General features: G+C 46.8%; 1 protein-coding gene across 17 annotated transcripts; it reads left to right on the forward strand.

Annotated features, from left to right (window-relative positions):
* Window positions 1-2,689: 2,689 nt before the first annotated feature.
* Window positions 2,690-20,752, forward strand: PNPLA1 (patatin like phospholipase domain containing 1). Of its 17 annotated transcripts, none has more exons than XM_026056628.1 (12): window positions 2,690-2,806; window positions 3,672-4,419; window positions 4,643-4,721; window positions 7,519-7,642; window positions 10,618-10,766; window positions 11,497-11,720; window positions 12,153-12,218; window positions 12,722-12,931; window positions 13,014-13,074; window positions 13,579-13,764; window positions 14,527-14,647; window positions 16,376-19,857. In XM_026056628.1, exons 4-11 carry the CDS (start codon window positions 7,617-7,619, stop codon window positions 14,604-14,606), a joined length of 1,002 nt encoding a protein of 333 aa, XP_025912413.1. In that variant the 5' UTR covers window positions 2,690-2,806; window positions 3,672-4,419; window positions 4,643-4,721; window positions 7,519-7,616; the 3' UTR covers window positions 14,607-14,647; window positions 16,376-19,857. The 17 variants fall into 17 exon arrangements, 15 of the variants coding, with proteins under 15 accessions (XP_025912413.1, XP_025912416.1, XP_025912415.1 ...); XM_026056631.1 differs by having other exon boundaries at window positions 4,152-4,419; XM_026056630.1 differs by having other exon boundaries at window positions 4,172-4,419.
* Window positions 20,753-27,566: the final 6,814 nt, after the last annotated feature.

Here is a 27,566-nt window from a genome sequence, read left to right on the forward strand (position 1 = left end):
TGGAAAGCATTAAGGACCATCACCCTCCTCCTCTGGTAGCATTACTACCAGTTCTATGACAACCAGGACTGGGCTCAACCCTGTTTTATTATTCTCTAACTGATCCTTTTTAAAAGCCCTGAGATAGGAGATCTCCCTCCATCGCAGCTGGCCTTGGCCAAACTCTTGTTCCACTGATCCACCCTAGCCCAGCCCAGGGCTTCCCCAAGTTCCAGTGGGAGTGAAGGGCCGAACAATCTACTGATTATCAATGACTCAAGTGCGTCTCCGTGCTCTTCCTCCTCACAACTTCCCTGGGCTCACCAGCCAGCATGTTGCAGGGTACAACCTTCCCTCCCCTCTTCATGACCCTCTTTCGAGTGTTGTCATCATGGGACTCCAGGATTTGGTGGTTTAACCTAGGAGTATGGCCAGGAACACGACAGGGCTGCAGCAAGCAGCCTGGGGCTCAGCACAGTCCTGCTTGCTGAAGATGGAAAGGTTACTTGTCCAGAAGGAGCAGGAAACTTTGGCTTTAATCCATGTTGTGTGCCAGGGAGGGCCATACTCACATGGACAAAATTTTCACCTAAAYCCCATGTCTTTCCCATTGGCTGCATTTAGGGACAGAAGGGATGTGAGTCATGTAGTAACTGAGACAGAGCCAGGGAGAGAAGGGGAGGTCTCCTGGCTTGCTGTGCCCATTACCCTCTAAGCACGCCCCTGTTCAGTCCACCTGAAACCATGCCATGCTGCTATCTCATCAACAACTCATTTTCTTGTTCAGAGGAAGCATTTTTGCACTAGCCCATCCGAACAAGATGGGGATCCTTTAGTCCCTTTGCAAATCTGTATCTGGCACTCCCCTGTGCCTACAGGCTGCACTCTCCCTCCTACACAATGGGGAAACTGAGGCAGAGGGCTGCAATTTGAAAGCTTTGAAAGTACCCAGCCACATGCTCAAGCTATGAAAGTCCCCCCAAGACAGACACTACAGCTATACGCAGTGTGCAACAATTGCTCTTCTCCTTCTTCCCAAATGTGTCAGTAACAGATGCCAAAGACTCCCTGGGGCCCCTCTCATCTTCCTGAGACATTTAATGTTTTTTATATAAATTGCTACTGGTCCCATCAATCATTTGGCTTTGGCACGATGACGCAGTACAAAATACACGTAGCACAGCCAGCCCATAGGCACCATGCTCCCAAGCACATTAAATGCTGGCTTTTAAATGGCACAGACCAGATATAGAGTACAAACTCCTATTTGATCTCCTCCAGTTAATTTTTCACAGCCACAGAGGACTGTTCCTTAAGATGTAGTGTTTTATCCTAGACTCTGTGATTGCATATGATGGCATGACAACACTACATGGAGTCTATTTCCTTCCAAAAGCCACTTTTTATTGCTTCAGCTCTGAACTTCACAGGTGCTGCCAGGGAGCTGCTTGTATCAACACCGGATGCATCCCAAAAAGATGACAATCAGTGTGACTGAGCGCATCCAGAGCTATGCGCCAGATGGCATTGCCAACCTGTCCCGCTCCCAGACAGACACTCCACCATCCACAGCCCAACCAGCTCTGACAAGACAGGAGGAAGGTCAAACCATCTGCTTGCTGAGACCTCAGCATCATATTTAAGTGTAAAGCACTTGAAGACTACAAAATTGATCTTAGACTTTTCTATTAAATAACTTTAGTGTTGCTTCTACCTAGCAGGTTGCAATTACTTTGAATGCTAAAGTTGAATAGCCAGAACAGAGATCGGTAAGCTCCAAACACCTATGCAAAGTTGCAGGGCATTTATCCTTCCCCCACCGATACTTTCGCACTAAAGCATTATGCTACAAGACAACCAGAAGTGACCATATGCCCAGAACAGGGAAGGCACCATTATTTGTCATTCAAGTTTCAGAAGCCCTTTTTGCTCAAGTATCTTGAATTCTCCCTACAGCTTCCATCCCTTCCCAGTAGAAAACAGCTGCACCTCATGAGACAGCAATTATTGCCAAGTGTTTTAGGGAGCCCTGAGACACACAGACCCATTTAATGAGGTTTATTAATTGCTCCTGCAAAGCAGAAGAGCTTTCTTCTTTAAGCCTAGCATTCCCAAGTATCTACACCAAATCTTAAGCAGCCTAATTTGATCTGCTAGCTGACTTGGCTTTGAGCAGGAGAGCTGGACTAGACAATCTCTTGAGCTCTCTTTCAACCTGAATTTTCTCATGACCCACTATTTCTCATTCAGACTGTCCCTAGGAAAGACCCCCAGAAGCTGGTTTCAGCCCTAGAAGTCAGTTTGCACCTTTGCCTTTCAGGCCAGCAGCTACAGAGAGGCAGGGAAAGCATAGGGGAGCCCCCCCAAGGCCTTACTAAAGCCTCTCCTGCAGGAAGCTTTAGGACTAGATCTCTAGCCCAGCATATCTGCCCCGGCCCTACCTACAATATACATACAGAGAGAGCAACCTGAGAACAAGATCTGATTTAAGAAAGAGAAAGAATACAGAGACAGAGAAACAAGGCCTAAAACCAACCGCCCGCCCAGCCCTATCCCAGCCGCACACTGAGGCACACCCCCTCCCGCCCGGCTTTTATACCTGCGCCACGGGGCGGGGCCTCCCTGCCCTCACCTTTGCCCTTCTCCATCATGGCGTGCCCGGCAAAACCCAGCTGCGCGCATGCGCACGCCAGACCCGTTAAAAGCGGGAGGAGSGGCAGCTTGGCTCCTTTTTCTCCAGTGGGTTTTTTTTCCGTAGCGTATTTTTATTTTCTTCTGTGAGATGAGAGGGGCCTAGAAGCGGAAAGGAAAAGGGAAAAGAAGTGAGGTATAAAGAGACAGTGGTGGCGTGACGTCAGTGCCTCTTGCTGCCGGCTCGTGCGGCGGGCGGGTGTTGCCTGAGGCGAGGGCTGAGGGGGGGGTGAGCGGCCTCGTCCCCGCGGCTCCCCCAGTTCGTCCTGGGACAGGCCTGGCCTCCCCCCTGGCCCGCCTTCACTAGCGATGTTGAGAGGGGACTTCTGTCCCTCTGTCAGGTTGTGCAGCTGGGCACGGCCTTAATGAGGGCCCCTGCAGTGGCTTGGGCTGCCCTGGATGGCTTTAACGGTCAAAGTGGCCGTCTCTGCTGATCGTGGAGGGCTGAGGAGGGCTCGGTACCCCGTGTCAGCGAGGAGTGCTTGTTGCCGTGCCTGGTTTCATGTCACTTTGTTCACACCTGGGCACAGGCAGCTCTGCTCTGACCTAGTTGAAGGTCTTCTGACCTCACCATGTGTTTTCTTGCCCAGCAGCCCTGGCCTGTGCACTAGTAGCAGAGCTCCCAGGTGCCTGCAAGGTGCCAGGCTCAAAGTTAGGTCTGGCTCTTCAGCTGCTGTGGAGGCAGATGTGGTAAGAAAAGGCTGGGCCTTGTCAGTAGCAGCTGCAAGGTGCTGGTGCTCCCAAATCATGGATGGCCTTGAAAGTATTGATTTTGGCTACTTAAATGACTGTTATTCAAAAGCTAAAAGCTTTAATTACAGTAGAAAAGGTTAGAATGACTTTCTCAATGTTGTGCTTTTTGAGGCTTGTTAACATTAGACTTTGCAGATGAGACACTCAGATTCCGCCCCAGAACCTGTAGGTTTCTGCATTTTTGCACTGGCAACACTCTTCAAACTTTTAAATGTCAAAGTTGAACTTTTCCCTGTTTTTCTTTCCAGAATGCATTATGTGGCTGCTTGCTTGCTTGCTCCTTGGGTAGTAATAGCAACCCTGTAGCCCAGACCATTGAAAAGATCCTTAGCAGTGCAGGCACAGTGCAGATGATGAATGCATCAAAAGAGTTGGGAGTTACTCCAATTGCCCCTTACTATAGTGAYGGGGAAGTGGCTCTTTGGTTTTCTTTCCTACCTAATAGAGAGGAAGATGTAACTTATGCTCTGATACCATGTAAAATCTATTGCCAAGGCAGCCTAACAGTATAGCACGGTGATCTTACAGCTCTGGTAAAGGCTAAAGCTTTTTTCCTAGCCTGAAGTGGCATCTACCCTAACTCCTTCAGACCAGAGGTGGGGATCTGCTACAAACATGACATTTAAGTAGTCTCCTTGTCTTTGACGCCCCACCTATGAGCAAAAGCAGAGAGACTGAGTCTCACCTTCTGCAGTGGTCCATTTGTCTGCATGCACTGTTCACTATAGGCCTTTGCCCATACCTTTAGGACATCTGTGAAGACAGTGGGTTTTGTTACCATCAGCACAGTTCATCTGGTTCACCTGTGGCTCCTGTAAACAGTGCCATCTTTAACCTGTGTCTGCATGTGATGCTGGTCACCTGAGCAGGGGAAGGATTTCTGTAGTTAATGTTAAAATTAGTATGGACTGTGGGTTTTGTATGCCATGTTCCTGTTCTAAGAAACCACGTATGGTGGGGCACATTCTGGGAGCTGCCAAATTCACAGAAATACAGGTATGTGAGGCAAGATTGTAGGATGTATTATCAATCCCTGTTTTTTCTTTCTTATAATAAAGGTTATCAATGAACTCAGTGGCAAAAATGTTGATTGTGTTGTCAACTCGGGTAAAACTAGTCTTTTTTAAGACATACTTGCTGTAGATTTAATTTGCTTCTTTCTATTCATACTCTAGTAGATCCATGTAACAGGGAAATTATGGCTTTTCTCTTTGCCTAGATGAAGCAACAGCCAGTAGTTACAGAGTGAAGAAGTTGTTGGCACTGGACTTTGGCTACAAATTTATTGCATGCAGCAGGTATCTTTCTGAAGTTGGTGTTAAAAGTTGGTTTGATTGTGCTGTGTAGTGCTTGGTCTCCTTTCCTGGAAAGGTGTCTGGTTTTGATTTAAGTTTGTGTGATGAAAACAAATCTGCAATGTGCATTTTATTCCAGTTGAGGATTTTTGCAGCCTGCTCCATATCAGGAAATATATGGAGTCCCTTTGTACCTGTAGACCCCTACGTGTAGACATAGTGAAGAATGGGTTTATTTTGGAGTATTAGCATATTTTTCCACTCCAAAACCCATGAATATTTTTTTAAATTCTTGCCCAGTTCTGCATTTAAATGTGTAAGAGGAAAGATTGCCTCTGCCTTGATCTCTTGTGGGTTATCTGCAGGGTTATTCTGACACATTGGTTTACTTCTTCAAACATAAGGCACTTTGGGAAGGTCACTAATCTGCTGTGTCTTAGCTCTCTTGGAGAGATCTTGTTAGGGGTTTGGATATGATGGATTCACAGCTCCTGTTCTTTCTAAGACTTGCCAGATTGGTCTGTGTTGCCATTGGTRGTGGCACTGCTGCTGTAACTCCTGCTTCTGTCGCTGCATGGGATGCAGATGTGGGATTTGGACTCTGATTAATCCTTTTCATCTGAACAACAAAAGTAGCAAAATGCATCTTTGAGGACTTGATTTGCTCACTTGAAAACAGCCTGGCTTGCTATTTTGGGTTGCATTTTTAATTCACTTCTTGATGAAAGCTAGGTGGCTAACTCCCACTGAACTGGGAGCAGGTGTTTGCTGTTGCTAGAATATTGTTAGGAGTTAGCAGCTCCAGAGAAAGCTTCAAGCCCATGATGGGRATTTCAAAGTAGAAGGAGYTAAACCAGGTCATCTGAGAGAGCTGAGGCCACAGCCTGGGAAAACAGGTGAAAAGTGCAAAGCTTGGGGGTTGTGCATTGCCCTCCTGGTGTGGAATAGTGCTRGCTTGATGGGTCTGGGGAGGGAGTGAATTTTTCTTGACCCTGCAAGGGAAATTGAGGCAGGATGGCTACAAGGCCCTGTGGAGCCACAAGAGGGTGCTCCCTGACAGCAGTTATTTGCAGACAGCATTTTAGTGCTGGTGGCGTGTCCCCAAAAGCTGGTCACCCAGGCAGCTCAGTGCCCCAGTTCTGCTGTGAGGTCCTGCGGAAGGAGGACAGGCAGATGGGAGCATGTTTCTGAGCCCAGTGTCAGCCTTTTCTGAAAGAAGACTTGACAAGTCAGTGTTTCCAGGTYGGAGCTGTATGTTGATGCAACACTTGAGCGGGCTAATAAGTAGGCAAGGTGCATGGGCTGGGTATGACACATTGCCAAGCTGGGAGAAACAGCATTTCCCCCTGCATGAGCGAGCTCAGACAGCTAGCAGACACCTTTGTCTCGCACTTCTATTTCAATACACTTGGTGCTGTAGCCAGGGAGGTGCCAGGGAAACTCCTTGATTAATCACCTTAGGGACTGAGTATTTAGACAAAAAAAAAATTGGCTTCAGTGGAGGCCGAAAAAGTGACATAAATAGATTTTCACCAAGACTGGTCTTTTACATGAGCAAATTTCAACCTAAAATAAAACCATTATCTTGAATTTCTACAGTGAATTCCCCCTCCCGTTCTTTGCTTTTATCTCCTAATGTAACTGAAGGCAATGCCTAATTTTTTAGGCAATGCCTAAATGTTTTGGACCCTGCAGCATCACAGATTGCTTCTGATTACTCACAGAAGCAGCAGGACAAGTGGCTGGCTCTTTGTATGCAGAGAAGCAGGATACAGACAGATTAAAGGCCAGGCTGATTAATCCTGTGGTGCTGGGAGAGTCTTCCTAGTGTAAATGCAAAGCCAAAGCAAGAACTTTTGCCTTTGAGTCTCAGGCTTGGAAAAATCAGTGAAAAAATCGCCATCTGGGGTGAGTCTCTCTTGTTTGTTCTCAGCTCTGAGGASTTTAACTGAACTTTTTTCTGAATAGGGCTAAACCCAAGGCCCTTGTRTGTGCTTCCTACAAGTAGCCACAGAGTTGTAGTTGTTGGAGCAGAGGCAGTTTTGGGGGAGAAAAGTTTGGCATGATCCTGCAATATCCCAGCCACACAATGGCCCTGGTACTTCAGGCAGCAACTTGGAGCCAGCCATTGCCTTAGAGCACAGTAAAAGTCAACCCCAGCAGCTAGCCCCAAGGTGGCCCTAAAGATGTCTGTGGCTCATAGTTAGCATCTCCTGGCAGTGTGGGGCCACGCGTTGAACGAAGTGTCACAGAAGAGGGGCAGGCATGTGGCTGGTGCGAGCAAAACTTCTTCCAGGAAGTCTGAGTGGAGAATACAGCCCGGGCTAATCCCTGCTGGTATCTAGAGACTCTAAACAGCAAGAGGTTGTCTGTGTTTTGGAAATCTCGTAGGAGCTTTCCTTGCAAGCCATGTGCCCCAGCAGCTCAACAGCTTGCAGTCAGTAACCTTTTTTTCAAGTGCCTTTGCATCAGCAGCTTCAGACTTCAGAATATTCCCAGTCCTGCATATGGTTTGTCCCTGACAAGGATCCTCAACCACTGTAGAATTTTTGGGTCAGCAATGAGTGCTGCTAACAAGCATAGCCTGCTTAAAAAATTTTGGGAGGTGACTCAGTGTGCAGCTTGGCTGAGCTCAGCCCCTCCTAAGACTCTACCTCCTACCCTGAACATCCTGATCAGCTAAAAGCTTCCTCCATGAATTTAGAGTATCCAGACACTGCTGTCTAAGGGAATTGATTTTGTTATGCCTAGCTTAGTGTGAAAACATTCAGGATGTGACTTGTCCTTTTTTCTGCGACAGCTGACCATATTTCTGCACATCCAGTGGTCCATGTGGGAAGCAAAGCAATACAGCTTGCAGCTAGGTAAATCCCACGAGGCAGTAGCACCGGCTCGTCCATGGCACATTTAATATATTTGTTGAGGTATGTATTAGTGCTTGAAACTTGACAAACTGCGCATCTGATTCAAAGTGGTAAGGTGATTCATTGTTTCACAGAAACACGAGGAAATAGAAATGAATTCCTCAAAGTCTCTTTCTTGAAATGACATGCATATCAGAAACCATATGTAGGTTAGGAGTGCTGCTGTATTCCCAGAACACTGCAGCCTGAGGTCATAATTTTGTCACTGCAGATCTTTGAAATAAACATTTTGGTTTGGCATCAGTTCAGCACTAAAACATGCCACCCTGAGGGGCCAGAATAACTTCTGGACACCCGTCATGTTCTCTGCTCTGTCCTGACTACATCTCCTGAAGAACATGGCTCCTTCCTTGGTGCAGAGTTTGAGCAAGGGTAGCTGTAATTCCTAGGATTTTGAAAAATATCATTTTATGACTCACCATTTTATTTCACTCCAGCTTTTTGGGGTGCTGGTTTCATTTTTAGTTGGCTGTTGGGTGGATTTCTGATTCATTTTTGCCTCCCTAGGTAGAAAACCCTACTTTCATCAGACAGTGCCCTGCGTTTTCATTTGTTTGAAYGCACATTGATTTCTCTCCAATTCGTTTGGTTGCCTGAAGTGGTGCTTCAAGCTGCTCACCCTGGATGGCCGGTTTGCTCAAGGCTGTGCTTGGCTTTCTCTCCAAAGCTGAGATGAACAGCCAAGAGGCAAACAAGCAGGGCTCCTCTGCTAGGAACCTCTTCTGACCTAGTGATGGAGACATGATATGTGCTAAGCAGCACAAGGGCATTTGGCCAGGTAAAACAAAGCAGGCCTGAAACTGAGGACATTGTGCAGGGATGCATGTGGTTTGTATTGCCTCCTGCTGTGGGCAAAGAGAGAGGCCATAAAAAAGCTTCTGCATTTCCACAGCAGGATTTCTCAATTCCTACTTAGGCCATCTGGGTCACTTCGATTGAGGTCAGCTGGGTTTCTTTTGCACTACCAGCCCCACTGATGAGATCAGGATTGGGTAAGAAGTTAAAACAAATGGATTTACAAGTTTTCTCAATAATGCAAAGATGTGATTAAGAGAGTAAAACATGTTACTAGAATGGCCTAAATGATGTGTCTGACTTGCAAGTTGAGCAACATAATTGTCCAGCTGCATTTGGAAACTAATGCAGTAGTATCTCACATTTCTAGCTCCCTACCCATGCTGTTGATTTGGGAGAAGAGGGCTTGAACCCAGGGCTTGAAGGAGCAATGGGGATGTTGTTGGGGTCTTTGTTTTCTGCAAGGCTTGAGCTATGTAAAATTTTTTCCCTTGCCCTAGAGTTGGGGATCAGTTTTCCTTTATCTCAAGAGCTTCCTCCATGGCTCTCCAATGGGTTTCAAACTCTGCATGCCTTTAGCACCTGATAAATAGCACAGAGCAACATCTAGAATTTACTCTTCTCAGTGCAATTAACTCTTAGGAGTTATTTACACTAAAGGTTAGACTAAAACTCATTTCCAGTGCATTTGTTCTCTTGACTAGGCATGTAATGTATTTATTCCTCTCTGATCCTCCATCTATCTCTGCTCTTTCACCTTTGTGGTTCATCAGTGGGATCAGCAATGCTCACACAACATGTTTGAGGAGCTTAGTGGCTTGGCTCTTGGGTGCAGCTGCGTGGTGATGTACACTGCTCCCACATGAAATTGGGACCAGACTAATAATGTGCTGATGGTGCTTGGAAAACAAGAGTTCAGGGTTAGTGGGGGCTGCAGTACTGTTAGCACCACTGTGTCCACCACACGCTGCCGTGTGAACATCAGGGTTGCTCTGCAGCCCCCTCACATAGATCAGGGCTGCATCTGGCCACAAAACTCACCCTGGCACTGCATCAGCACACAGTAGAGGCAGAGAGCCCATCCTAGAAGGTTTTCAAAGCTTTTTGCCCTGCAGAGATTGGGTAGATTTTCATGTATCTTGGGGAAAAGTATTTCCCCATCTGTTGAAGTTTTATCCTTGTTTGTGTAGAACASCTGCTTCTGCTCTGCCCGGGTTTGTGCTGCTTTTCCACATAGCAGTTTCCCAACTTGTCACACAGCTGCAAGGCTAAGAAGACTTTACCTTTTTGAACAGATAATCAACAGATGACTGTGTCAGAGATGCTGCTTTTCTCCTTTGACTGTTTTTAGTAGACCAACAGGTCAATAAACTTCAACCATTTAGGTGGCAAATTAAGCCAGGAATTGTTATCTGGACTCTATTTGTAGCATTTGGAAGCAAACTTGAACCCTGAAATTGTGAAACTAAGTGAACAACCTGGACTGGGATTTCTTTAATAATCCGCTCACCTTTTGCAACTTTACTCCCTAGGACAGGGTTTGGTAGCCCCGGGATAAATGTGACAAGATACAGTTTTGAGCAGCATCTTGTAAGAAACTTGTATACAAGGGAATAATTTCTGCTTCCTACCTCCCACTAGGCTGCAAACTGAGCAGTACCTGGGGTCCTGGCCRAACTCAAGGGTAACACACCATCCGTCAGCTCAGGGCAGCAGCATTTTTCCCTGGAGGGCTCGTTTCTGAGCCCATACTGAGTCCCTACTGGCTGCTCCCACCTGCACCACCAGCCTGATGGGGCAGCCCTCCAAGCTGCCTGGGGCTTCTACCCAGCAGCTAAGTGCACACCTTTCTTGGAAACATATTGCAGCATAGACCATTTGTTTTGATAAGTGGCTGCTTTAGGCATTAAAAGACAGCTCACCTCACCCACTTCTATTGTTTTTTCTGGATATTTGGCATACAGATGTATGTCAAACAGATATAAAACAGTGACAGTGTGGCCAGAAACAGGAGCATGTTGGGAACAGACCCAGTTTAGCTATTGGTGAGTGTTGACCAGCTGTGGAAAAGACCTCCAAATCTGTCCTGGGCGGCTGTGTTCCTGTGGCTTGAGCGCTTGGTGTGAGCAGAGATGATGAAGAGAAATGGAAATGAGAGAAGACCCTTCTCTTCTGTTTAGGGGCTGTGCTTTCATGGTAATCTATCAAGCTGGAGCGTTAAAGGCTTTGAAGGAACTGTCACCTGAAATATTGAAATCTGCATGCAGGATCTATGGAGTGTCTTCAGGATCGATTGTAGCTGCATTGGYGGTGTGCAAGTGTGACATGGGTAAGGGTTGTGCACTTCCTTTTTTTCTGCGTGTCTAGAGAGATCAGATGTCTGGAAACATTGGAGTTGCAAAGGATTTTTTTTTGGAATGGTTTTCTTTATTCAGTGGTTAATTCCTCAGGATATTACTTCATTAACTTCTTTAAGAGTGGAAAATAGGAGTAAATTAACCAGCACAGAGAATCTGCTAGGTATAGTTACAAAATAAGTCATTGTATCTTGTTAATTTGAATTAATGAGAAGTATATCTAATATCAGAAACAGAAGTGCACTGCCTAATAGGGCACTTGAAATTTTTGATAGCTTCCTAAAACAGACAGAGGAGAGAAAATACTGAATATGGAAAGGATCAGTATTGCTGCCCCATGAATTAGAAGTAAAGTTACACCCTCAGAGCTCGGAAATGCATAAAGATGCAGAGCAAATGAGAGGAAGTGTTATACAAAAGACTTCCAGTCAATTTTCTCCCATATCTCCAAAATTTTTTAAAGAGATTTTGTGGAGGGAATGGAGAGAAATGGAAAACAAAACAAAATAATACCTGGTTCTTGCAATATTGAAGAGCCTTGGAAAATCTAGATCCACTTGTAAGAGTTCCAGCACTAATGAATATAATGGATCTTTATGGGTATTTACCAGCATGGTAAAATGCATCTTTACCAGGTGGAAATGTAGCCCAGAAAGTACATACTAATAATGGCATGATTGTTTTTCTTTGCTTTGGCTTTAGATGAGATACTGCCATCCTTCTTCAGTGTTTTGAAAAACACTAACTGGCTATGTCTTTCATCTCGAATGAAAGTCCTTCATACCTTAAGGAACTCCTTAAATAAATATCTTCCCACAAATGCCCACCAGCTGGCTTCTGGGAAGCTGCACATTGTTCTCACCCGTGCGCGTGACTGGCAAAATGTGGTGATTTCAGAGTTTGCCTCAAAGGAGGACATCATTCAGGTGAGAGAAGCCCCGCTGCCCTGCAGGGGCGTTTGGGGGTGATTTACTGCATGTTGGTGCGATGCAGTGTCCGTGGGGGAAGCCTGCCTGGACCACTGGGCCTCGCAGCTGTGTGTGCCACGAGTCCTGTCCTCATGGTTCTCTGAAGTCAGACAGGGTCACAAGCTGAAAATAATCAAAGATCATCCCTGGCAATTGCTGGCTGAATTATCTACAGGGCCTGAGTCTGTATATGCAGCAGGCAAAACAAGTTATTCTATGAATTACTCCTCCTTCTCCAAACCTGGCTGTGGCTTATGTGGGCTGGTCTGCAACAGTCAGTGGTGCCAGTTGTGGGTCCTGTTTCAGCATCCACAGATGAGCTGCCATTTCCAAAGGCAGGAGATTTTCATGGTTGTTTGCTCATCTCTGTGCTTTCCATCTCACCCACAGGCCGTCTTCTGCAGCTGCTTCCTCCCTATGTATTGTGGCTTTTTCCCTCCTTTGTACCATGGGGTGGTGAGTATCCTTCCTGTCTGAAGACCCTGTCCTAGGTCAGGCTGAGGGTCCACCTGTGTCCTTTCACCAGTGGTGGCAATAAGCATGTTTGTACTTCAATGTTTGCCACCAAAGCTGCTTGGTAGGTTGGTGCTGTATTTGTGTGGTGTCTGCAGGGGGATGAATTGAACTCGGGTGCCCCACAGGCTGACCACCCTGAAGACAGGACTCGCCTCCTCCCAAGAGCATGTACCCTCAGCCTGTCCATAGGGTCAGCTTGAATCCTTTCTGCTGTACCTGCCTGGCATTTCATTAAATACTAATTGTTTAATTGGAAGGGAGGAGATGGTGGGTGTAGACCCTGGAGCACATAGGGCAGTGGGCAGGGTTGCTGCTTGGAGGGGCATCTCCACAGCCCCAGTCTAGTTTGGRACTAGTGGGGAAGAAACCCTGCCTTCATCCACCTGTATGATCCCCTCATCTCTCTGAGAAGATGACTCAGTATTCCTCATTTTCTCTCCTAGCGCTATATCGATGGGGAATTCTCCATGCGGCAGGCTAACTTCRTGTCTGAGACCACAATCACAGTGTGTTCTTTCGCCGGTGAATATGACATCTGTCCCAGAGAAAACCCAGCTGCCTTCTTTGCTTTCCAAGCCTTCGGTTATGTCTTAAAAATATCAAAAAACAACATCTACCGCTTCTTGTGTGCTTTAGTGCCTCCCACACATCAAGTGAGCAGCTTCTACAGGTACCCTGAGCCCCAAGGCCCCTACAGCTGGCTTATCTGCCCTGACCACCAGCTCTCTCCTGCAGATTCTGGACCGGTTTTATTGCCATGGCTACCAGGACACAAACTCCTTTTTAGAAAGACTGAGTAAGTGGTTGCAAGTGAGGAGCAGGTAAGTCAGGTGTTTCTCTTAGAATGGCGGTATGCTGACAGAAGGTAAGAGATGCTACTGGTACATCTAGAGTCAGACTGGATGAAAGAGACCCTTGCATTCCAGGCACTGCCAGGATTACGTGAGTCCCATCCTCTTTGTGGCCTCTCCTGAAGCTCCTTGTGCACTACTTCCCCTCTGAATGTGTTAGGTCCCTTCTCTTCCCATGCCTTGTTGGGCATGTAAAACTTTCCAGGGAATACAGGTTCCCAGGACCTAAACAGGAGAGCTATAGGCTCAGGTGCCCTGTGTGGTATTGGACCACACACCGATGCACAAAGCAGCATTGTTTGGTCCCTGACCCAGAGACCCAGCTCAGATTAACCATGCAGTGCAGTCATCAGTCCACTTATTTTCCAGCCAAGCCTGGCCTCACCTCATGTTGCTGGAGACCTGGTAGCTGATCCACAAGCAGTGTGACCTGGAGTTTCTYTCCCCAGGTGAATTTGGTATAAGTTATTTTGCCAAGGACTTTGTTCCTGCTGGACAAGGAATCAGGTCAGAACGGCAAAGAGGCCCTGTGCTGGAAGCCATCAACAAGGATGCTGCAAAAGAAAACCCAGTGACCTGCTGGGCAGCRAACAGAATGGAAGAGGAAGCCCAGCAGCGGCTTCTGCCTCAGAAAGGTAGAGGACAAGCACTTCCTTTACCTCATAGGCTTTCATTATCTAAGTGACAGTTACCCAGGGCTCTCATTGCAAGAAAAGGCTGTCTAGTTTTGCAGGCTCCAGTAGATGAGAACATCAGGAATGGRAGGGAGACCCTCCTGGGCTGTTGGTTATTAGTGAACCCTCATGCTGAGCCTGTTTTGAGTGAGGCTTGAGGACATAGCYGTGATTCTCCTGCTTCTTGCAAGCAAACTCATGACAAATACCACCTGAGTTCCTAGCTGCCCATGCATCATCTCTCCCACAAATGTGGTGCAGGTTTTAGGTTGTGCCCCAGCCAGAAAGGTCCTGTTGGAAAATTAGCTCTGCTTCTGTGACCCTCTTCACTAAAACTCCTTCCATCCAAGGCCTGCTGTGGACTGAGTCCCAGCAGATCGCATCTCAGACTTATTCCCTTCAGGCCCTATGGGGATTTTGTGCCCATGCAGAGGGATGGTAGAGGTTGAGGAGCATAAATCTCAATGTGGTGAGCAGTGGGTGATTCAAATCCCTTAGCTGCTTTGGCAAATCTCCTCTTGTATTTTTTTGTTACCAGTGGCACAAGACCAGTATGGGGCAGGTTTATGCTTAAGGTATTGACAGGTGTTTCCTGCCTCTTGAGGCAGGAGGCATGTGCAGCCACAACATGGGAGCCTGCATTTCCTTGTGAGCTCTTGTCTTTGTAAATTTATATTCGTTTGTTCCCTTCAGTTTCTTATAGCTACTGACTCTGCTTTGTAGTTCCAGCACCTCAGGAAAAGCGGGATGTGCCTGGACAGCTCAGCAAGTCCACTGAGAGTGTGTTGAAGAGCATCAGATAGTTTGGCTGCCTTATCGGGAAGTCATTTACTCTCCTTGCAAGGTTCTGCCAATGTATCTTTTCATTGTGGGTGAGGGAAGGAGCGCATGTGTCTCATGGTTAAAGGTGATCTGGCTGTGCCAGTCAGAAGCCAAAATTTCTGCTTAGTTTTTCCAGTGTACAACCATGTGTAAATACTGCAGTCTAAGAGCAGCTTATTACAGCTGTAGATAAACCTCTTCCTGACTCAATTTTAAGCAGAATAAGGCAAGCTTAAATTCAAACCTTCCAAATTTTCAAAATCCTGTGCAAAATATGTCAAAATTGAAATGGGAGGGGGCACTAAACTGTTGAACTCTCAGTATTTCACACTTCCAGTTTGTCTTTTGTTTTTTCCATTTCTGAATCTTTCTACATTTCAAAATTTCTCAACTTAGGAAAAAATACACAGCAGCTTTTTCAAGGTGGTGACAATCTAAAAATATTGCCATGTGAATAAAAAAGTGAAAAAGACCCAAATGTTGTTCTGCTGTGTCTAGGAGGACCACATGAAATGAGGAATATAGAGAAGAAAACCAGAATCTCACCATTCTAGATCTAAAAATAAAAGCTTGCAAAGTATAAAATGAAAACAAAAATTGATTTTCAGTGGAAATATCCTCTAAACCACTGACTACTTGACCTGTGGCAGGGGATGGGGGGGACATACTACAGTATAGAAATGCACAGTTTTAGGCAGTACAGGTTGCTTGCATTCTTGCTCTTTAAAAAGCCTTATCAGTCTGAACTACATAGAGATTTTGAAAGTGATATAGTAGTTATGAGATTTCCTTGGAGACTGAGCAGGGTTTGGGTTATTTGGAGTATTTCCCTTGGTCTCTGGTTAGGTTTGAAGGGTAGGAATGAAGCTGAGCTTTTTCCAAGCCAGCAGCTGAGCTGCAACATTATTCACAAGCATAAGATCATCTGTGGAAAGAATCTAGACTTGCTTGTTAGGCCAGAGAGCAACCAAAAGGTAAGATGGGGCTCTCCTCCAGGAGGGCAGCATCTCAGTTTTTTCCATGGCTGGGAAGGAAAAGCCCTGATGATCCTAGAGCAGAGAAAGGCTCTATTATTTATCTGCACAATGCTCTAAGATCCTTGGTGCTACCAAATAAACAAGGAAATAATCCTGCACGCAATTCATCCCCATTTTCCTGCGCAAGTCAGAATATCTTCAAAAGGACTGTTGCTGCAGAAGGACCTGCACATGAGCAAGGCTCAGAGCGGATTAGCTGGCTAACCACAGTCATTTGCCTACTTACCCATCTGCCCACCAGGACAGTTGCAGAATGAGCTGTGCCCTCCTGAATGTCTAAACTAGAAGCAAAGTCTGGGATAATGCTTGCACAGCCAGAGACTAGAGACATAGGCAGAGTTTGGCACGTGTTCATTTTGATTTGGCTTGGTTGTGTGGATCAGGCCCTGGGACTCTCCTGCTGCATCTGGTGTCTGTCCTAGCTTTGGAGAAAGGTCCTTCTGACTCAGGTTATGTCCAAACCCTCTTCCCATCCACCTCAGGCTTCATGTCTCTGCTGGGCTTGGTGCAGATTAGGCCAAGTAGCACTGGAGCAGGAAAGGAGAATAGAGACAATGTTTGTTTTTAAGGATTTTAAAACCTGCTTATCCCATTGCCCTTTAGGCAACAGGGCAGAGGGATGCAGCCCTGATCAGGTGTTTGAATCTGGTTTGTCCAACAAGAATTGTCAGAAGTGTCTGTGAGACTGACCAGCATGTTTTTATGCCTTTTAGGGACTCGCTGACCACTGCCACAAAAGAGCATTTTTGACCCAGCTGCTGCCTTTGGCCCCAGTTCATGGTTTGAAGAGAGACAGAGCAGCTCGAGACCCAGCCTGCAGATTGACACAAAGGCACATTGAAGAGCACACAGTGGCAGTAACATCACCAGTACAGGCAGGCCTATAATCCTCTTCAAATCCCTGTGGGCCCCAGATGATTCCTGTTATCAACCTTTAATTGAGGTATTTCAGGGGGAAGACAGGATCTATTGCAGCCGGTTGAACAGCTGGGTTTCCCAGCTTGCCTTTCCAGGGTGAAACACTCCTGCATGAGATGATTCAAAACAGATGCCAAACTTTGCCTCTATCCATTGCTTCTGGCACAGCCTGTTTTGTGCTGCTAGCTCCAAGCTCACACAAAAGAGGCAACAGCAATGTCAGGTGTGCTTGCTTGAAAAGGTGGGGGGTTAACAGAGCACAAAGCAGCTGATCTGGATGATGAGAGTTATTAAATAGTTATGTCTGAAAAAGGACAAGGCATGGGGCCCTCCTGCTCCAAGCCTGTAGGGATGTGCAATTTTAGATGTTCCTTGTGGGCTGTTTTTGTTAAAAGTTCTCAGACTAAAGTTTACTAACTGTTCATGACCCAGCACCCTGCCCTGTACCTGGAGGGGATTAAGCACACTTGGGTAGTTCAAGCTACACTCCTGTTTGTGGCTGAGCTTTGCAAACGAAATTAGTGGATTTGAATGTCCAGTTTCTAAAAGAATTATCTTTTGGGGATGTTGAAATTTCCCATCTGAGTAGGGATGCTGTGTATGGCTACCTGAGGCTGCCTGAAATGGTTATATCCTGCTTGAGAGGTAGTGGTGCTTGCTAGAGAGACCAGAAGCCCAGTGGAAATGCTATTGCACAAATGGGGCTGCCCGCCTGGAGGGAAGACTAGAAATGCAGTATCACCAAAAGCAAATGAAGGACTAACTGGCCCTGGGCCTCCCTGGGAAGCAGCAGGTATCTCTGTGCCCTCTCCACTTCCACCTGTGGCATGTAGATAGTCACAGCTCACAAGCTGGTTTTGAGCAGCCTCAGCTTCGGCTGCAGGGGCTGAGAGATGTAAATCCATCCGGGACGCCACAAGGGAGACAGGAAGAGGTTTTGTTGGAGCCAACACAAATAAGCATCCGGGTCTCTCTTAGCGTGCTCAAAGGTGCACATTGCAGAGGCAGTATTGCCAGGTCATTGACTTCAACCAGAGACAGCAGAGCATAATTATATCAGTCTTTTACTGAGCATTCATAGTTAGGTCTGAATCTGTTTACATCAATGCAGCCTTCAGTTATTTGACACTTGTGCCTGTGGTCCCATGGTTCTTTGGATGAAACTTCCCTCTGTGCCATTTTCCTTTTTGCAATTAGAAAAACAAGCTGCTTATTCAGGTAAATACTGTACTGTTGTGATCCACTGGCTGCCTATTGGGAACCAATAAACTGGGCAGAGTTGGCTGGGGGTACTGCCAATCCATCAGCATCTGATGTGCCGTGTATTTGGGATGATGAGAGTGGTTCCAATTCATTTTACGTACAGACCAGCAACACAAGGTGCGTTTGCCTGGATAACACAGTGCTCATAGTAATGAGTTATGGAAAATCAGATGGGGAGAACTAATATATTTGTGAAATGCCAGCTTTCCCAGCATAATGGGGAGATGCATAGGGTTTCTGCAAGACTGTGATACTTTGAAGTGGGGGGGATGTTAATTTTTGAGTTTCTCCATCCTTCTCCACTGCTGCAAAGTCAGAGGGGTCCAAGAGTGCACCTGCCTCAACCAGTCAGGAGAAGCAGGCCTCTGAGGATATGATGAAAGTGAGTTCCTGCCCAGTGTGATGCTCCCTAAGACCTTCCTCTGTTTTCTGTTTAGTGGATTTCTCTCTGAAAGTTTGAGTGAGAGGAAAACACTTATAATGTGACGGTTCTGGCAAATGTATGCCATGTAATCTGCCTTAAAACAGGGTGGGGGGTCACTGCTGGTGATGAGCAAGTGGAGAGGCTAAGGAAACCAGTGGCTGGGCTGTGCATACATGCGGGTGAAGATGCCTGATCCCCTTGTGCAGACTGCAGTTGGCTGCAGACGCAGCATTGCAGCGTTTTTCCTCGGCCATCGTGTTAAAGCAGGTCAGACCTGGGCAGGGAGACTGTGGCAGCAGCATTTGAAACAAACTCAGCCCATTTCCCTGAGTGAAAAAGCAACTCACAAAAAACCTGCCTAAAAACAGCAGCTGCGCTGCTGTGTGAAATGAGCTCTGGGGTCACCCACTGCCTCCTGGGACAGCAGAACCGTGTGGTGTCGGAGACCCCCAAAGGCCCATCTGTCAGTGTTACCTAAGGGAACAAGTGGGTGTTCAGYGGAGTTGGTGTCAGTGGGCCAACAGGGACAGATAACCCCAGGGACGTTCCATGCTGAAGGACTATATCATGGTTGGGGCATTATGCAGCAATAGCTGCCTGCATTATAACATCTTTATGTACCTGTCCCTCTACCAGCTGCACGCAAAGTAACCTGCGGGCAAGCTTTGGGGAGGCATGGCTTAAAAGCTGTCCGTCTGGTTAAACGCGTRTGTTTAGCACTTGGGTCAGGTGATCTGGAGCACAAACACTTGGTGCAGCAGCATTACGGCTCTGACCCAAGCGCTCTCATGGCTCTGCCTGGTATCAAGGTCTGCCTGCTCACTCTCAGAACGTCCAGCTTGTTAAATGCTTTGAATCTATGAGAGTTTAGCCCCAAAACACCTCCCGGGATCTTGGACATACCTGATATGTCCTGCTAGGACAGAGCCCAACAGATAAATGCTCTGGAACAAGAATGCATTACCCTAGGGGAGTGGTGCTAAGCTGGTTCATAGCTTCTTTGAGATGTCACTAAATAAATGGCAAAACATCCTGGGGGAAAAAAATTAGCCACTTTCAATTTGGAGTATCCAGATTTGGAATTTTTTGCCAAGCTCAGCAGCAGTGACCTATCAGTGAGATCCTCTGGGGTTTCCCTGGATTGTCCCCCTGAGTGCCCAGGCTGCAGAAAAGCTGCAGTGGGAGCTTGTTCCTTTGGGGCCAGTCAGCAGTCCAGGCCYGAGACACTGGGGCTGGAAAAGCAAGGTCAGCCACTGCAGTGCTCCTGGAAACCCCCCTCTTTGCTGGCCTGGCTTTCAATGTGTGGCATGGGAGGAATTTTAAAGCAAGGGTGGTTTAAGGGGGAGACTCCTACCAATATTTAGTGGACTCTGCTCCTAAATCCCCTGGTAGCTTCTGAATTTCTTCCCTGCTTCCTCCTTCATTTTTTTAACCCTAAAACAGAGCACTTGACCCCTGCTTCTCCTAAATGTCCACATTATTTGAGGCAGGACTAGGATGAACCTTTGATGGCTTAAGTATTGTTTACACATGGACACTAATTAGGAGTATGGTAGGATGTGATTATTAAAGTGGATTAACTGCTCTGAATTAACTCTACGTGTAGATGATTTTATTAAAAAGGGGACCTATTTCCACAGTGTCTAAACAGATTCAGTGTAAAACTCTCTTTCTAAGGCATAAGAGCATCCCCCTCCCCGGGGTGGAGCAGGGCCCACTGTTGCCCCTGGCACCTCCACTGACGAGCCCATTTTGCCAATGGGAAAGGTGCTCCGCTGTTTGGACACAGGAATCACAGCATGCCTGTCCTTGCTCTGGGAAGGCCAAATGGGATAACCCAAAGCAACACAAAAACAAGGCTGTCAGCTCTGTAGATGCCCACTCTGCCAAGCCACATGGCTGTCACTCGTGTCCCCTCATAGCTAAGGAGGCCGATGAGCCTGATCCGTAAAGAATGAGAGGGCTTTGCCTGTGCCTATCCTCCCTCCTCAGCCACATGGGTTCTCTCTGGGACACATCTCAGTTCTCCCTGGAGCTGCTAGTGAAGGAGGAGATCTGCTCCTTTAGCTGTATAAGCAGGAAAACAAGACTATAAAATATTACATGTAAGATCTCCCCAACTCTCTGTGGTAACATGCAGTAGACTATAATAACGAACTTCTTCAGCTGGCACCACCCAAAATTGCTCTGGGGGCTGCAAAAAAAGTGGCATGATTTTGTACCTCATGATTAATATGAATAGCGCCAGTAACACATCCCCAAATCCCACCTCCAGCTGTGACTGACTGAACAATAGGTTGCTAACAAAAATCACCTTCTTCAGCCCTTTAAGGCATTAGTGCCTGTATTTGTGTTTTGAAACAAAAGTCAATAATGAGAAAATCCAAGCAATAATTCTCTTACCGAGGTTGGTGCCACACACCGCGGCCGCTGCGATGAGAGATCCGGCAGATGTCCCGTAGACCTTGCATGCTGACCTGAGCAGCTCTGGAGCCAGCTCCAGGAGAGATTGCACCACTCCTACCTGATACAGGCCAAGAAAGCCACTGCCTGAAAAAGAGAGCGAGAACGGGATGCCTGAAGCCCTGATATCCTCTTCAGCCATCTCTAGCCACTGAACTTGCAGAGATCAGATTTCTGTATCTGGCTCAATATCTCAGTTTGTCCTTCTTCACTAGGCAAACTTCAAGTTCTCATCTCCCCTGCTTTCTCCAGTATCATCTCTAGTTGGTTACACAGGAATACAGAAGATGGATTTTCTGCCTCCTTTTATGACAGATCCCCGAGGTGTTTAGATTCACAAGCTATTTTAATTACCTCCTGCGCTAAAAACAGTAATTTTCGCCCGATCGAAACAGCACTTAAAATCCTCAACTGTAGCCAGTTCTTTGCTCAGGGCTGAACCAAGGCTCCCTTTTATAATAAGCGATCCCAAGTCCTCCTGGAGCCCTCCAGGAGATGGTCTCCGCATTACTTTGCCATCACACTTTGGAAGATCCCTGCAAATTTTCCTCTTTGCTTTGTGCTTTCTTCATCAAGGGTGTTTTTCTAAATAGGATTCTCCTTCAATCCCAGCTAAGGAACAGCTCAGCAGTGAGTGAGTAAAGGCCTGTATAAGACACAAAGCCAGATGGTGTTACACAAGGGGTGTATACAGGGCGTTACACAGAGCACTCTGCGTGGCTGTGTTAGGTTTGGCAATATTTCTTATATTTGCTCCCTACTGGAAGGTTTTACATCTTTGCCAGTTTCTTAGATCTTCCCTGGAAGAAACCTCCAAGGACTTGGATTTGCTTTTCCTCCCACCCAGCACAAGGCCTCCTAAAGCCCCAGAAGGATTCCTGCAGTAGCACAGTGTTTCTCGAGTCCTGGATTGAACCAAAGGGAAACTGTCTTCAGGATATCTTCATTGTCTGAATGAAAATTAAAAATAGTGAAAAATTCAGTACAAATTCAGATTTGTACTGTCATTTCAGCCTTAATACTTAATGCTGCTGCCAACATACAGAATGAAAATTGCCATTTTAAATATATATATATTCATTAAATATGCAGTGAATACTCTGTCTCCTATAATGTTCGTAATACATACAGTGTGCATACTGTATAATGAATACTATATATGTTACATTCAAGATTATGTATATATTACATACACATATGTAATATGGGCATGTGGATAATAACGGGCATTTTTAATCAGAGAGCTTTCATCCTCTGTGTTGGTGTGGCGGTTTGTCCACAACAGTGCAAAAAAAAAAGAATAAAAGGGACTGTCCCAGCATCCTGATGAAACCTTTGGAATGCTATTTTGCCCCAGATATTCGTAAGGACATGAGGGCTTTTCTTGGTCTCTCCAGCCATTCCTGGGCACCAGCTGCTGGGCTTTTGCTAATCCACAACAAGAGACCCTGTCAGGTGCGGTTTCTGGGAGCAGAGGCCCTATCCTTGTTGTGCAAAATGTTTCTTGGTTGAAGTTTCATTGGTACCTTCCCAGGCAGCCTTTCAGCATCACCAGGTGAATATTACCTGCAAGTACTCCCAAATATAGCTCCGCATAGCCAAAACTGCCCTTGTCTGAGTGCTGCCTCAAAGACAGAACAAGAAGCAGCAAGTTGTGAGCTCGTAAATTTGTTAAAATGTGATCTGGACTATCACAGAGATGACCAAAACCTGGAATGAGGACATTTGCATGTGACCATTCCCTGTTGTAGAAATACAGCATTCCTGGATTTGTTCTTCTGTTTTCATTCTTGTCTTTCCAGTGCTTGATTTTTTTTTAATTATTCCCTTGTCAGATGGATTTCTCACCGCACACCCTGTTCTATCTGTCCGACCAGGTGATTTACAGACATTGTCATCATGCAGTAATATCTGAGCTTTGATCTGGCACGATTCATGCCACTGTCTCCTCCAGCTCGTAGGAAAGCAAATTCATTCATCTAGAGGACTTTATGCCATCACTGCCAAACATCTGCCGGTAAAATGAGGGCCAAAAACCCCTCTCACTGTGACCGATCTGAATGTGCAAGTGCACTGGAAGTCTATAAGCCTTTGAACACTGAAAGAAAATGTTTCCATGTTGTCAGTTAATTAACTCTGCCACAGTTAGTTCATCAGGCCCTCAGGGAATTAAACAGGAACTGCAAATACAAGGCGTAGGGTGCTCCTGCTTTGCTCAACACTTGTGACTCCTCAACTGAGAGCTCAGCACCTGTTGCCAAGCTTCAGGAAAGGTGTGAATGAATCCCATGGGACCTGCATGAAAGCATTCCTCCATCCAGGGCACAGTGTGAGGCAGGTTTCCCCATGGGAGCTGGTCTTGCTAAAAGAGCTTGTGCTCCAGGAGGCCTCTGTTGCGACCAGCTTTGCAGAGCTGCGTGGAGTGCAAACACTGTCAGGACTGTGCTAGGAGATATTCTCCTCCTGTGGTCTCATACAGGCATCATGTTGCAATAGTTTCTTCACTTGCAGCTGCCATAAAGCAACATATTAAATGGGATTTTTCCATTTAGAGAGCCAGAAGGAGAACCTTACGATGCCCCTAAAAAAAAATTATCCCTGTACAAGATGTGTGAATAATTCAGAGGGAAGATGGATGGGGAATGCTAGAGGACCCACCTGGGCTCTGTAACAAGGAGAAAGCCTGGCAGACTGGGCCCGGCCACCCCGTCGGAGCCAGCACCAGCCCCAGGATAGGAGGCAGGGGACGACAAGGCAGGACTGCACCAGGATGATCGTCCATCCCTGGGGACAGATGAGAGATGGCTAGCCTGGCAGGATGAGGGAGAGCCCAGAAAGGCAGCAGCTGAGACTGAACTGGTGCTGCCCTGCAAGGACTTCACGGCATGCCCAGATGCCCCATGCTCTAGTTCAGATCCTCAAAGAATCCAGGCTTTGAGGACAGACCTTGAGGCAGCAGCTGAGGGGGTGTTCAGCCACATTACAGCATTTTCCATAAACTGCCCTAACCGCTCTCCCCCTGCAGCCTGTGGGGCCAGGCATGGCCTCATTGCTGCAGCTTCCTTCCCTCTTTGGGTCACTGTGGGATTTCTCACGGGAGGCCCTGCAAAATCTGTCCGGTATCCTCGTCCGCTGTAAAAGCCGAGGCCTGGGGACAGGATCCCACAGGTCGGCTGTGTTGTGCTCCCCTCCCTGGCCTGGTGCCATGCTACTTGTGAGACAAAACCTTGTCATCATCCTCTTAGTGACCAAGAACTTTGAATTGATTGATTCGTTAAGTGCCTGGGTGATTTTCTAAGCTGCCCTCCCCCAACTGGCACTCTGCAAGGCAGGATTAGCGGGGACTAGTGACTCCGGAGATGCAGGATCCCAGCAGCACCCTGAGGCGCTTTCAGAGGAAAACTCCTTGCTCACTTTAAGCACCAAGCCAGCCTGCAGTGCTTGCAGGTGGCTGTGGAGAGCGTGGTTTTCTTTCCTTCTCGTGCAGGATAACAGCACAGATGGCCGGCTCTCATGATCCCAGGGATTTTAAGGAGAAACGATTGCCTTAGAGGTCTGAAACCATGGCAGGGAGTTTAGGGAAGAACGAACGTAATACTGAGAGTTGGAAACCGATCAAAACTCCAGGGCTAATAACTTGCCCTTCTTTAATACCAGGAGATCTTCAGTGGCCATGGGCAGTCAGGGTCTCAATTTTATAACCAAGAGATTAGGCCAAGATGTCAAAGTCACTAATGAGCAAAGACTTGAACTGTGAGAGCTGTCAGCACTAGGAGCCAGTGGGAAGCTCTGTATGCTAGTAGTAGACATCACCGCTCCAGCCCTCTTCCTACAGCAGCCAGACCCCAAGGACACAACAGTGTCATTATTTTTGGTTTGATAGTTTGGGAACACAAGCCTGTTGTGCAAGGAGCTGTAAGCACTTGCCTTCATGTTTAACCGGCACCACTCCCCCAATGAGTGGGAGGGAAAAGGGCCCAGCAGCCACAAAAGGAGGATATTTGGTTCAGCTGTGACATTGGAAGCAGGAGGAGAAGGGAATGGAAGAGATGAATGGTTTTCTCACAGTTGTTTTGCCTGGCAGGAGTGTCCCATGCACAGAGGGAAGAAGGTGTCCTCTGGGAAGTCAGTGAGGAAACAAAACCCTTTTCTGCTCAATGCAAATCCAGTCATGCACCCAATACCGCATGATCTCAAATGCAAAACAAATAATCTGGCCATCAAAGGTTATTGTGTGAYCCTCCCACCAGGTCCCCACCGTATGCCCGATACCATCTCAACCTGCCCTGGTCATYAACTCTATAAAAGTTCCCTGGGCTCTTGGTGCTGGGAAGGGACAAGGTAACATCATGAAGGTCTGCAAACAGTCACGACCAGTTTCAGTTTCTCCTRCAATAAAAGTCTGATAAGCCTGGTTCACGGCCAAAAGGAAATACTGCACTTGTGCTGCACTTAGGACTGGCATCACTCGAGCAGGATGGAGGAGTGGGATTAGATGTTTTTCACACTCCTAATCACGCAGTGCTAGACTGGACCGACCCCTGTGAGGTACCATCCCCCGGGGCTTTTCATCAGCTGGTGATTCCCATCTCTGCTGATCTCTCACATGTTTCCTTACAGGGTTTGCAAAGAAGGGAAGTTTTCATCTGTGTGGGAAAGGGCTGTTTCTTTTTTACAGGGACTCTGTTTCTCCATTTATTTGTATTTGCGYATTTGCAAGAACTGAAAAGATCAATTTCTTTGGGAGAGGAGAGTGAGAGCAGTGCTGGATGTGACCCACAGATTCATATGYCGTGATCACAAATGAGGACAAGGGACACAGAAAGCTGAGGAAACCTGGACACACGGAGCTGAGCCCAGCATCAGGAGAGATGTGGAGCATTGGCCCAGTCGTTGGGTGGGCAAGGACCCGCAGCAGYGCCAGGGATGCAGTGCTGTGCCGTGAAGGCTGGGATGTCCCTGGGATGAATGAGGCACCACTAGGAAGCTGGAGGCCCTGCTTGGAGGCCCTCCCCTCAGCTCAGGAGAGCAACAGTTAGTCTCTCCTCCAGATCCCTCCCAAAACAGGCCTGGTCGGCTTCCCTGGGCTGTTTGTGATATGACTGTGCTTCTTCATACCAGAAGGTGTTTCAAGGCCACAGTCATGATTAAGTCAGCCAGTCCAGCCTCTTGCCTACTGCAGGACCCAAAATTTTGTCCCCTTCCCCCTGTGCTTGGCCCAGCAGTCGTGTCTGACCCCAGCAAGGGAGATGCTCCTGTTGGCTCCCACTGAACTCAATGATGGCAAACCCACAAACCCGGCACGGCCCTGAGCCAAGATCCACAGCCTTAATCCAAGACCCTGCTTAGGGGTTTGGGCAAAGATTAGCTGGGAATGTTCCCAGTGATTGTGGTTTAATCTCTCTGAYATTTCACATCTTCTTAAACATAGTAGGGGAGACCCCAGCAGCTATAAATCTCCTCAGTCCACCAGGGAGTTATATCAAGTGCAGCTTCTGGGCCACTCGGAAACAAGCTTTACTCGTTTCTTGGTGTCAGCACAATCTGCTTTTGCTAATAAATCTCCTGCTGCTAGAARGGGATTGGCCATAAATAGACAAAAATGGCTGGACAACACCATGTATCTGCTGCAAAATTCACTTTGTTCCACTTTGCATCTAGCTTGAAAGGAGCAGCCCACAACAGCTGTAGCAAGGCAAACTTTATTCCAAGTATAATGTCCATACACATCTCTCATTTCCTCTAGACAAGACTGGCTGGCACTCAGGAACTGTCATATTTGAGAAATGCACTAGAAGAAGCTGTAGAAAACAACAGATCTTTTGGCACGGAAATTTGTCTTGGCAGAGTAGTTCCAGCCCAAAATCATGGTGATCCATCCTGCCCATATGCAATCCACAACCCCATCCTAAATGTGATGCTTGGTAACCCTGAGATTCTCTTGTCTATAGGATTAAAATAGCTTGAAATCAAGTACTTTATCCTGCCAAAAATGGTTTTATTGTGACTATAGAGAAGGCCACACCATCTGCCACAGCCATCCCAGCGTGGCTGCATCACATCTCGGCAGATCTGCATCAGGCAAACTCATTTACAGGCATTGCCRTTCAAGGAAAAACACTGAAAAACAAAACAGCCAGTAATGTGGAGACTGCAGGTCTGCATGAGCCTTGGGTCAGTCTTGCCCTGCATCCTGTCTCCAAGAACAGCTGSCTGCAGATGCTCCAGAAGGACATGAGCAGCTTGAGAGTGACAGATACAGACATTTCATCTCCCCCAAGATCTCATCCAGATCACCAGAGCTGGGAGAAGAACTAAAGACATGAAATATAACATCTGCCATCCCTTTCCAAATGACACAATTAACAAAGATGTCAGGGAGCAGCAGGGGTCAGCTGCTCCCTGTGGGACCTCAGGGCCAGATGGGAGGACACTAAGCTGGTCCTGAGCCCTGGCAGCCAAACCCCCCCAGAGCCCCTACAGATGATAAATAAAAGCCATGACAACTGGATTGCTGGCGCTTTCAATACAGCATTATATTCAAGAAGGGAGCATGTGCACATCTGCGCAGCACTTAAGCATTTTTATGGACTTTTCTGAACTGGCTCTTTGCTTGGCAACAGAAGCTATATAAATTATATTGCACATACACACATACATATGGAAAAGCAGGTATATAAATACACATACACAAACAAACCATCAGGTAAAACATATGCATCAGATGAGAGCTAAAATGCAAATATAGGGCAACTCTAGAAATCTGGGATATGTTTGAATTACAGACTATGTCGTTGTCCCAGTTAGGTAGCTTTTAAGCATTTCATGCTGCTGTG

The sequence above is a fragment of the Apteryx rowi genome, unplaced genomic scaffold, assembly GCF_003343035.1.
Source record: "Apteryx rowi isolate R43461 unplaced genomic scaffold, aptRow1 scaffold_132, whole genome shotgun sequence".
NCBI lineage: Eukaryota > Metazoa > Chordata > Aves > Apterygiformes > Apterygidae > Apteryx > Apteryx rowi.